This window comes from Alligator mississippiensis, chromosome 2 (genome assembly GCF_030867095.1).
Source record: "Alligator mississippiensis isolate rAllMis1 chromosome 2, rAllMis1, whole genome shotgun sequence".
NCBI classification, from domain to species: domain Eukaryota; kingdom Metazoa; phylum Chordata; order Crocodylia; family Alligatoridae; genus Alligator; species Alligator mississippiensis.
The window spans coordinates 233,196,043-233,212,086 of NC_081825.1; the positions used below are offsets into that span (position 1 = coordinate 233,196,043).

The following is a 16,044-nucleotide window of genomic DNA, read 5'->3' on the forward strand; positions in this document are numbered from 1 at the left end:
GAAACTTGAATCAGATCCTGATCGGCTGATAGTATTTTCATGTTCATAGATTCATAGATGTAGGGTCGGAAGGGACCTAAGTAGATCTTCAAGTCTGACCCCCTGCCCTGGGTAGGAGAGAATACTAGGCTCATATGACCCCAGCTAGATAATTGTCAAGCCTCCCCTTAAAGACCCCCAAGGTAGGAGCCAGCACCACTTCCCTTGGAAGTTGGTTCCAGATCCTAGCCGCCCTGACTGAAGTAGTGCCTTCTAATGTCCAGCTTGAACCTACTCTCAAACAACTTACGGCCGTTATTCCTTGTTACTCCAGGAGGTGCTTGGGGGAACAGGGTCCCTCCCATTCCCCACTGGTTCTCCCTGGTAATTTTATAGACAGCCACCAGGTCCCCTCTCAGCCTTCTCTTGTGAAGGCTGAACAGGTTCAGGTCCCATAGCCTCTCCTCATAGGGTCTGCCCTGCTGCCCCCGATCATGCGAGTGGCCCTCCTCTGGACCCTCTCAATGCTGGCCACATCCCTCCTAAAGTGCGGCGCCCAGAACTGGAAACAGTACTCCTACTGTGGCCTGATCAGTGTCACATAGAGGGGGAGGATCACCTCCTTGGCCTTGCTTGTGATGCATCTGTGGATGCATGACAAGATGCGATTGGCCTTACTGACTGTGTCCTCACATTGGCGGCCCATGTTCATTTTGGAATCAATAATGACTCCAAGATCTCTTTCTGCCGCTGTGCTTTCAAGAAGGGAGTTCCCCAGCCTATAGGTATGCTGCTAGTTCTGACTGCCCAAGTGCAGTGCCCTGCACTTGTCAGTATTGATTCCTATCCTATTCTCATTTGCCCACCCCTTTAAGCTGTCCAGGTCCAGCTGTACCCCTCCCTTCTAGCATGCCCACCTTGCCCCAAATCTTGGTGTTGTCAGCGAATTTGAACAGGGTGCTTTTCACCTCCTCATCCAAGTCACTAATAAAGAAATTGAACAGTGCAGGCCCAAGGACCGAGCCCTGGGGGACCTCACTGCCCACATCCCTCCAGGTTGAATATGACCCATCCACCACCACTCCCTGGCTGCGGCCCCTTAGCCAATTTGCGACCCATCTGACTGCATAGGCATCAATGCCACAGTTGCCTAGCTTTTTAATGGGAATGGGATGGGAGACAGTGTCAAAGGCCTTCCTGAAGTCCAGAAAGAGTACATCCACTGTGACACCTGCATCCAATGATGATGTTGACTTTATGCTTATGACAATATCACAAAGTATCTTCACAAAACAGTAATTATCAAATGGTAACACAACCTAGGACCTTGGGGAAGGCGCCTTGTTCCTATCAGGCGTCAAACCTATGATCAGCAGCTACATAAGGCTCTCATTTTATAGTGTGCACAGCACTCCTAGACTGACACAAAAGCTGTCCATATCCCTCTTCTAGTGCTTGGCCATCTACCAGCAGGTCCTAGAGATGCAAAGATGCGGTGGTAAATGCGGTGCTCCCCATGTCAAGCACTCGTGCCTTTCATGGCAGTGGGTTGACACACCCAGAAACCTGAGCCACACTGAAATAGCCTGAATAAAGTCTCTCTTTTCTAAATCAACATTCCCATTGGCTTCTAGCAGGACCATTCAAGATTGTATTAGGGCCTAAGGGTATCTATAGCTGGTGGTGGCAATATGTCCTGTTAAGGGGTGCTCGCCCCATTCCCCATCTCCTGCTCACACCTGCCAAACATGGAAATATGCCAGCGAGGCCTCTCTTGTGGGTGTCAGCCTTCAGTCACTCCTGGGACCTGTCTCCAGCGTGCTTGGGAACAGGTGGTGGGCCAATCCCTATGTGTCTTCACCAGCATATTTTAGCATGTGCAAAGAGAAAGGGGAGAGGGGAGGGGGAGAAGACTGCAAGTGTGTTTAGGGGTGTCCCTACTAGGACACACTGCTGCTGTGGTGTAGGCCAACCCAAAGACCCTGGTCTTGCAACCAGCTAACCATGTAGTCCAGCATCTTAGGAGGAGGCACCCAGCTGACACTTGAGTGTCTGGAATAGGCTGCAGGGACATACATTGCAAAGAATCAATATTTTATTTCAATAGCACTATGTAGCGGAAGGTGCTTTACAGGCAATATGTACTGGAGTTTCTTTCCCATGGGTAACAGGGAAATGCTATACAGCTGTTGAGGAGAGAAGAATACCATAGCCAGTTGCCAATTCAGGGGCTCAGGCTATTTATAATTCAACTAGACAATGGCAGTTTTATCTTAGTGATTGTCCCAGGCCATGGGAGGAATTAAGGATTCAGTGGACACTAACAAACACTGTGAAGTCTGCTCTAGGTGCAATCGCTAATGACACTCAGTGAACAGCATCTGTGTCTTTTGTAGTGTCATCCACCTGAAAGGCTCAAGGTGCTTTATGGATATTAAGAACTAGGGGCTCATACCCCTGGGTTCCACGTATCAGCCCATTTGGCAGAAAGGAAAACCACCACACTAAGAGACCAGCAGTTGTAGTTTCAGATTACTGAGCGTCCATGCATGTCAAAGCAGCAGCTAGGAACAGAACCGTTATTTCCTGTGGCTACACCCCAGGATCAGCCCACAAAGCTCATGCCCATACAATGCTGCCCTGTCTTTACTGCTGTGATTGCCATGTGATCCTACCGTAGTCTATATTTGGCTCTAGATTTTTTGCCATACCCTAGGAGGTATCCTGAAGTACTGGATTAGAACTCTTCTTAGGGCTATTTCCCTCAAGACAGCCAGGCTTGCATAGTACCTAATTCTGGCCATGTTTTCAAAGTCTTTGATAACATTTGCCATGCTGCTGAAAACCAAAGTAGGTGAGTTTCTTGTCTGGCCTGCCTGTAGGCTCTGTGCACGTGCCACAGGATCTTCCCTCTCACAGAGTGGGGTACAACAGCAAAATACCAGGTAGGCAAGAGTATCAGCTTAGCATAGTTCAGAAGATGAATTAATTCAGTGCTGGCAATGGCCAGATGAACATAATGTTTGTTTAGATTTATGTGGGCAGAAAAGTGTAAATCCTATTTACAGAATAGTTTATACAGATTAAGGCTAAATTTAAGTTGAATAGATCACATTGCTGAACTGTGGTCATGGGGGGGGGGGGGGGGAGGGGGGGCTGTAGGTAAAGCTGATGTTTTCTGTAAGGACTTCTTTCCCATTACTAGGTTTTTCTTCCAGAGCTTGAAGCTATTATCAGTCACGTTGCTTTATCCTGCTTTAGCCTCTGTTGGTCGATTTGCTTTGTGATCTATGTGTTGTGAAAAATGTCATTTATCTTATTATTTGTTCATCCTTCAAACCAAGCTATGCAGATTATCCACTAGACCTCCAGTAATTAGCATCTCAGTAGCAGTATTAAGAAATCTAAAAGTCTCTGGAGCCCCTGAGGGAAGGCAATTGCAGGGATATACCTTTTTCCCTACAATTCCCCTGGCCACTGGCATTTAAAAAAACTTAGTTAACAATATGATTTAGCACCTTTGGAAAATCCCACCCAGTTATCAATTCAAGAAGCTTGCAACACCCTCAACTTTGAGATCTGCTTAAAATGGGCTCATGTAGCCTCCTCTAGGCACAGACTAGCTGTTCTGATCCCCTGTACAGCTCTTCCTGAGGCCAACGCGTACTACACTATCTCATACAATCTACAGCGGAGAAGGTTTGTCATCCGCCAACAGGGGAAGGAGGAAGGAGGGAACCTGTACAAATGGAAAAGGCAATGTAAAGAGTGTGATTGGAAAAGCAACAAGGCAACAGAAAGAGGAAAGTGGCTTTTATTACAGACTGCGACGTGAAGCTGACAAGAAAACAAAGAGTAAGGAACAATGACAATGAAAACAAAGAGCTCTAAGTAACAAAGAAGCAAGGTCTTCTGCACACAAAACATCCATGATGCAACTCCTGGTGGTTTCTTCCAGCAAAATCTAATTGAGGGAAAGGAATAAAATCATGCAATCCAAGGCAAACAACATCAGTGGAGTGTTTATTTTATTTTTATTTTTATATAATTAAAAATACAAGAAAAGAAACTTTTCTTGTATTTTTAATTATATAAAAAATAAAAATAAAATAAACACTCCACTGATGTTATTGCCTTGGAGCAGTTTTTCTCAGTGCATGTAAGGGCAGCAAAGTAACTATGAACTTAGCAACAGCATACAGTCCTCCCCTCCCAATGATCACCCTCCCTCCCCCACCCCCCAGCCCTGTGACAAGTGATCTTAATAAAGAAGCAGATGAAAAGCATGTGTGATACAGCACAAGCAACATGATCACAGCATTTCAGATAACCAGGCCTTGGTTTCAACTAGCAATGGGCGAACAGGTCTTAAAAAAACACAAGCCCAACTGAATTTCTGTGCCAAAATTACAACCCCCCCCCCCCCCAAGAACCCTCAAGATCTACACATATGCACACACATGAAAACACCTTTTTTTTCAATTTCTCACCTCTGCTGTATTGGGTCACAGCTGCAAATGTCCTTGCCATTTCTTGGCAAGTCTGGAATCAAGAGGTATTGAAAATCTTAGTAAACAGCCTGTCCATATCCATCTGGTTGCCCTTTTTTTGTACTAGCCAAGAGTTTTGACACACTAAGTATAAACAGCCAGAAAGTTGGGTGCTCAATTGGCTTCAAACCCTTTACAGTGTTTGCCCATTGCTAGTTTAAACAGATAAAGCTCCAACTGCTTTTAACATATCAGAGAGAAGAATCCACCCTTCCCCTTTCATACTTTTTATATATATATATATATATATATATATATATATATATATATATATATATATATATGCTTGATAGACATTTTGTAAGAAAATAAATATTTCATCTGTCAATTAAAGATCATTTTTACTCTTCCATATCTTTGACATCATCTTGCAGCTTCTTCTCCATGACAAGGAACATTACTTCCATCCCCACCCCTTTTTCCTCTGCATATACATTCTCCCTGCCTTTAAGGCATCATCAATCATTGGCTCGTTCTTAGGAATAACAGGCAAAGGAGGACTTCTCTCTCTCTCTCTCTCTCTCTCTCTCTCTCTCTCTCTCTGTTTCCTTGTTTACTCTTGGATGCTCCAGGTCTGTTTTATGATTGTGAAATTTATGAAGAAGACATTTCCCTTTACAGCACCTAAATTGTTTGACAGAAGAAAATATCTTCATCTTAAAAACACTGTAAAAAGAATAAAGCTTCACCACCCTCCTCCAGTTCTTGCACTTAAGAAATATGGTTATAGATAATATATTTGTATAGATATAAGTATAACTTTTAGTTTTTATTACCAACCTGGTGTTGCAGTTTGCAGTTGTTTATGTCATTCAGGATATGAGATCTTTCTTTCCCTCCCCCCCTCCCTTTCATCTTTTTCCCCCTTAAAAAATGCACTTCAAATGAAAAAGGTGCTTTTCCTAAAATGTACTTAAGATGCTGCAGAAGTCTTAAGATCTGTGGCAGTTTTGTTAAGACTGTACCTCTCAATCTAGCAAACATCATGAGTGGAGCGCTGACCCTTTGAAAAGAGGTTGTTTTAAAGGAGCAAAATGGCAGACACAATGCAGATCAGGATGGGAAATGCCACGTGCACAGGGAGAAATACTGTCACGCAATTTTGGGGGTTTTTTTGTTTTGTATTTTTTTGGGGCTCTTTTTTAAAAAGGAGATAGTTGTGATCTCTGCTCAGCATATCCAATGCCTGTGAGTTATGGTAACCAGATGTGTGTCCTCAGCCAGGAAGACAAACTCAGCCTTAAAGAAGTGGAGACATCGACTGACCATGACACCAAGAGTGGGGTTGTGAGGAGTGACCAGGTTCCTTATCTCGTCAGTAAACACGGGTTTGTTTTTAAGAACAATGTAAACCTTTAGGCTGATGTTCAGAAACATTTGAATGGCTCAAGCCTTTGAGGCTTCTTATATTCACCAAAATGTGAGAACAGCAAATTATTTACATGACTTCATCTTCACTTTAAAGAAAAAAAAGGAACGCCCTCCCGTAAATCAAATGCAATACTACTGTGATGGCAAGGAACAAGGGCTGGTGTCCCTAGCTCCCTTTCCCCCCACTTTGCAGGATATTTCCATGTAGCCATTTATTTCTTTACTTTCGGAAATGAACATATTCTTCTCTCTCTGCAGAACCACAAGGTGTAAGTTAATTATACAAAGAGAAATGCCATATTCAAAATATACAGGATACGGATTATGTTGTCTATTTTTTCTTTCTTTTTCTTAGCCCAGGCAGGTGATTGGGTTGTTTCATGCTCCAGCCTTCATCACTGTGTTTTCTTGTGTGTGTTTGCATTTAAACTAAATCAGTCCAACAATGTACTTTTAAAAAAAGAGGAAGAACTAAATGAAATGAAATAAGGAGGAGAATGGATAAACAAGGAGACTGTGGACTCTGAGAGTTGTTTGCAGCTTCAAAATATAACTCCAGCATCCATGGCAGCATGAAGCTTTTGATATTTTTGTCCACTTTAAAAAAAAGAGAGAGAGGGAGAGAGAGAGAAGAAAATCAAGAAAATAATTCAAGCACGTGCTTCTCCCACCCGCTGAAGGTAACCCCCCCCCTCCCCCCCCCCCCCAAAACAGGCTCCAATTTATTCTTGCAATTCCCAATCTGTTTAAAAATATATGGCATCATTTCAAAATAGAAGGGATTTAAAAAAAGAAGAAAGCCAAAAATAAAGGAAGTGTGATGGCTGAAGGTGGCTGAAGACTCTGACGATCACTGGCTGGCTTTATTTTACTTGTATTTGAATGCTTAATTGATAATTTTTTTAATTTTTTTAATTTTTTTGTAAATCTTGTTTGTTTCATGATGATTTTGCCCTTTTTGAAGCCCAGTCGTCTTAGAGTCTGGGCAGGTGTGGACTCTGACAGAGTGCTGTCACTTCTGGTTTAACAACACTTTTGAGGACTGGTGTCCAGTGAGGTAACAGAGGAGGTGGAATCCCTCCCCCTGACTTCATCATCTCTCCACCACTTAGAACCCTTTGATGTAGCAATAGGCCTCCAGGGTGGCAAAAAGAATGTACAGTAGCCACAGGCTCACAAGGAGCAAAGTCGTGGCGAGTTTGCACCCCTTGGGGCCTCCTAGCTCCCCTCCGAGGTGAGGCCGTCTCCGATACAGTAGGATGCTGATGCAGATGAAAGCAAAGATGGTGAAAAGTGTGACGGAGAAGGCCAGTGTGCCCGCTGACACGTGGAACTCTTGTCCCTGGGATGCCCAGTAGATGGCAGCCACTGACCATGCAAGTCCAATGCCCAAGAAAACGTTGACGGCATTGCTGCCTGTGACGTTACCGATTGAAGCATCAGCATACACATCCTGGGTGGCAGCCGCTTTGCTGGCAAAGGTATCTAGAAGGGAAGAGATGGACATATGAAACAGTAAATAACAGCAGTGAAATCAGGCTTCCTGAAGATGCAGCAGTTTTCCTGGTCAGTGAGCAGATTTGTAGAGAGCTGGAGCAGAACAGAAAGGGGGACATCATTTTGAGGGCACAAAGGAAAGACATGGGAATTTATGTAGCTGGAGAGGAGCAATATCATCATGACCTTGGGGTCCCATGCTGTTTCAGTAGTGCCTCCTTGGATGTAGTCCTTTAAGTGGCCAGGCACTTAGCCCACAGGCATCTCCTGATCTTTATTTTGGGCTGCTACCTATACCCAATGCATGCCATCCTAGCTCTGTTCACTGGCTGCACTTGCTGTGGCACTTAAACATTCTTCTGCCTAGATTATGGCTTCTCCTCTAGTTGTGAGCAGGACTGAGTGTTTGCAGTTGGCACTACAGGCTGGCACTGTAGGGTCTCCAGGAAATGAGAATAAAGGGCTCATGGGCAGATCCAGCTTGATCATGTAAGCACCAAGCAGGGTGTGGATGGAATTTTGATGCCCAGGTTCCAAAGTGTGACACAGACTGTCCTGATCCACAAGCCGTAAACTCAGGATATGCCTAAATTCAGGCACTTATGCTTCAGTTTGGCCTGAAAAATTCTTTAGGTACCCAGACCTAGGCATGCACACAGGGGATCCATTTGATTACTCAAATGATCAAGCTCAGTTGTCAGCCAGATTTTTGCAAGTGTGCTGGGGAAGTGCTTAAGTTCCTGGAGCTACCCTAACCAGTAGGCATGCTCTGAGCACATCTGATTCACACTGACAGCACTGAGTTCAGGCCCCAAATGGTGGTGGTGGTCACATCAACCTTTTCTTGAGTCCAGTACTGGTTCCAACACTTAACAAGCAGTGGAAGACCTGAGTTCTGATCCCTACTGCCGGAGTTATTTCTTCTTTTTTAACCAAAGGCTGTCTACTGTAAAATGCAGACAGTCCTGGCAGAATGATTGGAAGACAGGACTCCCACCTCCCATGGAAGGACCCTAAACACTAGGCTACAAGTCATGCTCTCTTTTGGTTGTCCGTTGCTCTCTTGAATCATTGGTTTCTCAATGGCCCAGCTTCAACAACAAGGGCGGAGCATGCCCCTTCCATACCTCCCCCTGCTCCAAGATTATACTATAGGCTGGGGGTTAAGGCATTTTCCTGAGAACTAGACAATATGGGTTTAAACCTCCTCAGTCTCAGAAGAGCCCTGAACCCAGGTCTCCCAGCTGAGAGAGTGCCCCCAATCTGCTGGACAAAAGACAGGCAGCAGCATCACTGCATCCCCATTTAGGCATCTATACTCAGAAGCAGGACTAGGTATATTAGACTGCAAGTGAATGGAGTCACTTAATTTTCAGTCCAACACAGGCAAAGGAGTCCTTAAGAATGCAGGAACTCAGACACACTTAGTGCTTTCTATTGGTGACTTCTAAGTGCTGGTGGGCTTTCTGGATTGCCCTTTGGAGGCATTTAAGTCTCCCCAATGACTGTATATAGGGCTGTCCCAGCCAGGGGCAACAATTAGCTGACTGGCACCTCTGGCCCTGGACCACACTGGGGACCTGAACCATCACAAGTGCAGTCCAGGGCTGAGGCCAAAAAATCAGCTGAATGTTGGTTCTGACTCCAACAATCAGCTGATTTTCAGCCTGGCTCCAAACCACACTGGAGCCAGTTTGACTGCCAGCCAGATTTGGACCTATGGGCACTCCTCTTTCAACTTGCTGGTGCAAGCAGTAATGGTGCAATTGGGATCTAATCCCCGATTCCAGAATCGTGCCTTTTGCCATGCACAAATGGCATGGCAGGAGGCACACTTGTTGGGAGCAGGGATTAGATCTCATTGCGCTATTAAATGAACATGTCAGGGGCCATAGAGCGAAAACTGCCTGGTGGCCTTAGAGGAGGCCGGTCCCTATTGGCCATGATGTTGAAATCATGACAGAGGAGGTGATGCAGTTGCCAGGTTATGTCCGATCACTGGCTATGAGGAGAGGACTTCAGTTTATATTGTCATTACTGGGTGCACAAAACACTCAAAGCACAGGGCTCCCCCACCTATGCCAAAACCAAATTTGGAAAACTCTCCGAGTCTCAGATGGTGTGTTCTGATTATCAGGGAAGAAAACTGTGTTTCTCTTATTTTTTCTTTGAACAATTGGACCAACTCTGATCTTATCGTCTAAAAAGCACTACAGGAACCAATGCTTCCTGAAATGCCAGAGCTCACACAGAGGATAGTGGAGGTGAAGTAGCTGTGTCCTAGGATTTGCTATTCCTGACTGCTTAGGACTAGAGTGATAGCTATTATTTCCTCCCAGTTTCCTAGGCCTGCTTACCTGGTACTGAGGTGCCAAAGGCTACAAACACCACAGCAGTCACTGAGTCCTTGAGGCCAATGGTGCAGCCAAAGTGAGAGGCAAGGTCTCCAATGACGGCAGTGAGCATGCCAATGATCATGATGGACACCACGAAACAGGCCCAGCCATTGCAGTACTCTGTTGGTGGTACGCAGGCAAAGAGCACCTTCCAGAAGACAGTCAGGAAGTGCATGACATAGTCAAAGCAGGATGGCAGGCGCTCCTCGCCAGACTCATCTTCATCTTCATCGCCCGCTGCAGGCAAATGCAAAACAAGCAAACAGATCACAGTGGGTTCTGTGAAGGCCCAGGTTTCCAAGCCCTGCTGCCTTACGTAAGCTCATCCAGCGCACAGAAGTCATACAGTTGCCAGTCTACTGAGCCTTCTTACAACAGTGACATTTCAGTGAAATCACAGAGAAAAAGGGTTAGATGTCTGATCTGGCCACAGAAATCTGGCTGCTGCCTGGGTGGATTTTAAACAAGAAGGGTGTCAAGTGGAGCAACAAAATGATATTCTCTTTAACAGTATCATCCAGATCGTAGCCTAGAATCCAGCCAGTGAGGGCTCGGGGGAGAATGCTGCCTACTGCCCCATGGGAAGGAATAAGATGTTAAACCTCAGCTCTCCATGACAGCTGTACAAACTCAGAAAGAGATGGTGGCAAAGTGCCATGTTGTCAGCAGCCCAGGAGATGAAGGGGAACCATGGATTTATTTGTTTATGACCCTGCTCTAGGATATTTGCTGTGTAAGAGAGAATACATGTTACCTAGGATTTCCCTTTCACAGCTGGGTCTCTGCTGCCTGCTATATTATTCCCACCACCCAGTAACATTCAGCTGAAATGAAAGGAATGACAACAGCTTCTATATACAGCAGCACAGCAGCTTCTATTGGGCTGCACCCAGGACCTGCCAGGAGGTCTGATCCAGGTGTGCTTTAGCAAGTCAGCAGCTGCTGAATGGTTAAATTCTGTCATCTGCCTGGGGAAAGCCAGCAGCCACATACACTCTCCTGAAAGCTGACATAGGGACCTCGCTCTAGCATTTTTCATTAGTGCTTGTTTATGCTCGGCAAATAAAATTCTATTGATTTTATTTATTCTCTGCTTCTCTGGGATTTTTGAGAAATGTGAAGGGAAGTATATGGGTCATACTGGGCTTCCCAGTGCCCTGCAATGGAGTCAGGGTTCTTGAAAGTACCATCACCTAACATCCTTACTGCTGTTCTTGTACCAGTATCCAGAGAGTACAACCATACTTATCACCATAGCAACTTAGACAGTACCAGGAAAAAAGTAATGGCCAAACATATACTCCTATCTATCCTTTCGCAGAAAACAAGAGAGCGTTTGAATTTGAAAAGCAACGCACTTTAACAGAAGAAAACACTTTCTTATGCAATGTGTAATTAGCCCATGACACTCACTGTTGATTGGTGTATAGGGGCACACAGCAAAGTAATATTGAAAAAAAGAAAGCAAAGGGATGGTTAAAGTTTGGAACAGGCAACCCAGAGAAGTAGTGGAAGCTCCCATCCTTGGAATTCCTTAAAAGCAAGTTAGACAAATGCTTGGCTTGGATAATTTAGTCAGAAATGATCCTTCCTTGAGCAGGAGGATGGACTAGATGACTTCCTTAGGTCCCTTCCAGCCCTGTTTTCCTATGACTCTGTAAGCTTATATGACTACTTATAACATCTGCCATTCGGTAGGATAAAATGACCAGGATTCTTAATGCTCATGTTTCAGGGCAGATGCTGATCCCCAGTGTGAGATTAAGAAGGAAATTACCTATCTGTGTTCCAGTATGACAGAAATATATGCCTTACATGGTTGGCAAGGCCATTTTCAGAGAAAGTAAATCACCAAGTTGATTACTTGTCTGTTGCAGCAGGATGTTTTTTATATCCTTTATTATCAGTGGCGACGCGTAGGAAGTACATGGAGGTGTATGTGCACCACTTGAGAGTGCTAGTGCACCCCCTGACAGGCCATGTTCCCTGCTTAGGCGACAGGCGGGGGGGCAGGCAGGAGTGCCAGTGCTCCCCCTGTGAGCACCGGCTGGGGAGTGGGAGCACCTGGATGAAACACCACAGCCACTTCCAGGAGCAGCGTGGCCACTTCCTGGTCAGTGCAACTGGCGCCCCGGTCAGCGAGATCGGCCACAGGGGGGACCCCCCCTCAGTCACTGACTGGTTGCTGGGGGGGGCACATGCCCCCCGACTAAGGTGGCACCATTTGCCCATGATTATTATGCCTACCTCATTGTTACTTCTTCCAGAATTAACCATGCAGATCATCCAGATACTGGCTGAGTAGTATGGACTCCCTCACGCTGAAGTAAAGGATATCTGGGCTTCAAAATCCAGATCTAGTAGAACAGTGTGAAGAGAGAGAGCTGCTCCAGGGTACAGGCCTAGAGGTTTTGGAATTCACGCAACTAAGCTGCCTACTACTCTCTTGGCCCAGATTTTTCTAGACAGTCGCAGAATTGCTGGATGACAAAATATGAACCTTGCCTGGCTCTTGGATTTCAGGACTAGCGTCTGTTCCTTAAGGAGAAACATCATGTGAGGCAAGTTCCTCAATTTAGTTGCTTGCTGGAGCATGCAACATGGCGCTGCTCTCAAAGGGCACCCAACCAGCAGGACCTGTGGGAAACCCTGTCTCTAGCACACATCCTGGATGCATGCCAGTTTAGACAGCTAGATTCTAAATAACTTCAAAAATATTGTTTCCTGCACGGAGGTCTAGGGAATGGGGCAATAGCTGAAGGCAAATCCAGCGTGGCTTGGTATAGATCAGTGCCACTGTCTGAGTCAGTCAGTACAAAAAGGTGCTATGAGAATGGGAACATTTTCACGGGATGCCCTAACCCAAATAACCCAAATATATACCACTTGTCTGCTGAAGCATGTCTATTCTCAGGACAATCAGAGAATGTAAATGGATTTCTGAGCACTTTGAAAAATCAACTTGTAGAACACTCTGCTCTACCTTAACTATGGAGCTGTAAATGTGGCTCCAGAATATAAAGCTCCTTCTTCCTCAAAAAAAAAAAAGGAAAAAAAAAAGGGAAATGCCTTAGGGAATCCTCACTGAATGGAGATGTCTGTTGTGAGGTTCTGCAGGGATTGATACCAGGCCTGCTATCAACATTTCATCAACGATCTGAAGTAAATATAAAAATACTTCTGATAAAACTTGCGGATGACATAAAGAGTGGCATGGGAGGACAGGCTGGTCATAGAGTGACCTGGATTGTTTGTTGAGCCGGTCCCATTCAAATACAATACAGCTTTATACAGCCAAATGCAAAAATGTTGCATTTAAGTCTAGGCAGACAAGGCTCTTAGACCAACATGGCTATAACCAACAATACATCTAGGTCTAGGAATCCAAACCATACTTCACAATGGGGGATAAGATTCAAGAAAGCATTGATTTGGAAACAAGTATAGGGGTCATAATGAACAAGCTTCTTGATGTGCAGTCCCAGTGCAGTGCTCTTGCAAAAAAAGGACTAATGCAATTCTTGGATGTACAAACAGGGGAATGATGGGTAGGAGCAGGGAGGTGATTTTTACCTCTGCTCATGGCATTGATGCAACCAGTACCGGACTACTGCATCAGCATCTGGGGTTCACATTTTAAACAGAAGAGCAAAAAAAATTGGAAGGGGTGCAGAAAAAAGCCATAAAAATATTCAAGGGCTGGAAAAAACGCCTTAAAATACGAAATGTGAGACACTTGATTTGTTTGGTTTAGCTAAAGGAACACTGCAAGATGGCTTGGTTACAGCATTGAAGTAGTTACTTTCACAAGGAGAAAACTCCAGGTATATTCTCCTTGTGAAAGGGCTGTTCAGTGTACTGGTGACAAACTAACAAAAAACTGCCACATTCAAATTAGAAATCAGGCACAATTTTTTAGTGGTGAATCAAGGCTGGATGCCTTTCTGGAAAATAGGCTTTAGTCAAACACACGTTATTGAGCCCCGTGCCAGGGTAAAATTCAATGGCTAGGTGATGTTCAGGATGTCAAGCTCTGGTACAAATAAGGCACTCTGGGCTTATTCACACTACATGTAGCTGGACATGTCATGCTGCGAGCTTCATGAGCTCTATGCTTTCTGCAGTCTGACTGGCCCCCTTGCAGTCAGCCCTGAGTTAAGTGCTTCTGCAGTTTATGGTGCACTTAAAAGTTTCACAGTGTGCTTTCTGACAACCAAAATGGGCAACAGTCTATTTTTTCTCTAAAGAGAAGTTTTGCATAGCTACCTATGGAAGTCTGTTTTTTTTCCCTGTCTAGACATGATTCTTTGTGATTAGATTTGTAAGGCAACCATTGTAGCTAAGATAGTACATGTGTCCTTGGGTTTCCAATACAAGCTTCTTCTCAGAGCAGTCTGTGCCTGTAGCAATTGTTTCTGAAAGTTAACAGTATGTGGGAAATATTTGACACACACATCTTCAAGGTTACAGCTACACTGAACATTTATGAAGCATTTGAAACTGCACTTGAACAGAACACAGAAATGCATCAGGAGTAATGAAATAGGCATATCAGAGATAACTGAATATTGCTCAGGGATAGTTTATAATCTCTGAGCAATGTACACTTATTTTTATTTATACACACACATATATAGATACATACATATATATGTAGATATGCTTGTGTGTATATACACACATACATGCATTATATATATATATATTGCATTATATAGATAATAGATGCAATTGTCTATACATACACTATATATATATATGTGTGTGTATATATATATATATATATACACACACATATATATATATAGTGTATGTATAGACAATTGCATCTATCTATCTATCTAGTTGCCTTTTTGAGAGAACTCTCATGGGCTCCTTTTTTCCCCAAAGCAGGGGGAAAATCCATGAAAAATCATAAGGAAATCAAACATGGGGAGAAGCATGAGGAGCCTGTGGGAAATGTAACGGGAGACAACACAATAGGGAAAATAAAGCTGGTTAGAACCTCCCCTACTAATTTATTAGAGAGAGCTCAGAAGTGGGGTTCTGTTTTGCTATCTCTGATAGAGGCATCCAAACCACATACAATAGGAGATGGACAGCATATATTTATGTCCAATTTAACCATGAGTCAATTTAAGCACCCGTGGTGCTTGTACACTTGATGTCATTACCATGTACACGTGACAAAAATGTCACTTTGTGTGGCTTAATGATGTCACGCTGTACACGTGCAGTTTTGGGGGTTTTAAATGAGTTTGCATCATTGCAAACTAAACCACATCCTGATAGTTTGCAAACTAAACTACCTGGCCCACTAGCAGCCCACCCAGGCAGCCCCAAGGGGTGCCACCACTGCAGAGGGAAGGACCGGGGCCCTGCGCAGCTCAGGGACTGCTCAGTCCACTGGTTGCTCACCCCCTGGCTGCAGGCAGGCTCTGTCAGAAAAAAAAAGGATCGGGCCCCTTGCATAACAGCAATGGAAACCTCTCGGTTGAAATGGTGGGTTTCAATTAAAAACCAACTGTTTCAATTTAGGGGGCACAGAATGGAAGCCTAAGGACTAAACCCCCCTCAAGTGTACGGGCGCCCTCGGGCTCAGAATCTGAGCTTGAACGAGCTCCATCTCCTCTCCCCCATCCTGCCAGTGTGTGTATGCTCACTCATGCACTACTGCCCTCTAGTGGCACTTTTAGCAATTGACACAGCATCTTGAAATCACTGTGTGATAGCCTCCCCTCCGGGCCCAAGATCCTGGATTCTCTCCCATGAGTGCTTTTGCTGAGGACCATGATTCGTATTTGTCTGCAGCACGTGGGCCTGTTACAGCTGCACACCACTGAGAACATAGGCAGAGACAGTGTCAGGCTGGCTTATGGGGGTCAGTGAAGATGCAAAACTAGCCAGCATGTTTGCCAGAGGTTCACAATTTTTTGTTTTACCCAGGCACCAGGAGACACCCTCCCTCTTCCATCCCTCCCCTCACACACACTCACCTGCACTGACAGTTATGGCTTCCATGAACTGGTCCCTCCAGGAATGTGTCCCTACAACCAAAGCCAGGTTTGTCTTCTTAATCAGCTTGTCCACAGTACTCTGTCAGTAGCATAAAAAACAGGACAATTAAGCAGCTTAGAAAACACTCATGAAGCTGAGCAGAGGGGGAGGGAGGCAGTGGAGGCAGCACTCCACCTCACATACAAAGCTCATAGACACAGGCTTGTGGCTAGGTTTGTGCTCCTCTCCTACTC

General features: G+C 44.8%; 1 protein-coding gene across 2 annotated transcripts in view; it reads right to left on the minus strand.

Moving 5' to 3' along the window:
- Positions 1–6,758: 6,758 nt before the first annotated feature.
- The window catches only part of SLC8A3 (solute carrier family 8 member A3), a 202,584-nt gene continuing 193,298 nt past the window's right edge, over positions 6,759–16,044 (minus strand). For both annotated transcript variants that reach the window (XM_006263978.4, XM_006263979.4), the window contains 3 exons: positions 15,790–15,889; positions 9,755–10,030; positions 6,759–7,385 (listed from right to left, as the gene is read on the minus strand). In XM_006263978.4, coding sequence (XP_006264040.1) covers positions 7,009–7,385; positions 9,755–10,030; positions 15,790–15,889 — 753 coding nt within the window. In that variant the 3' untranslated portion in view covers positions 6,759–7,008. The remainder of the gene's footprint in view (positions 7,386–9,754; positions 10,031–15,789; positions 15,890–16,044) is intronic.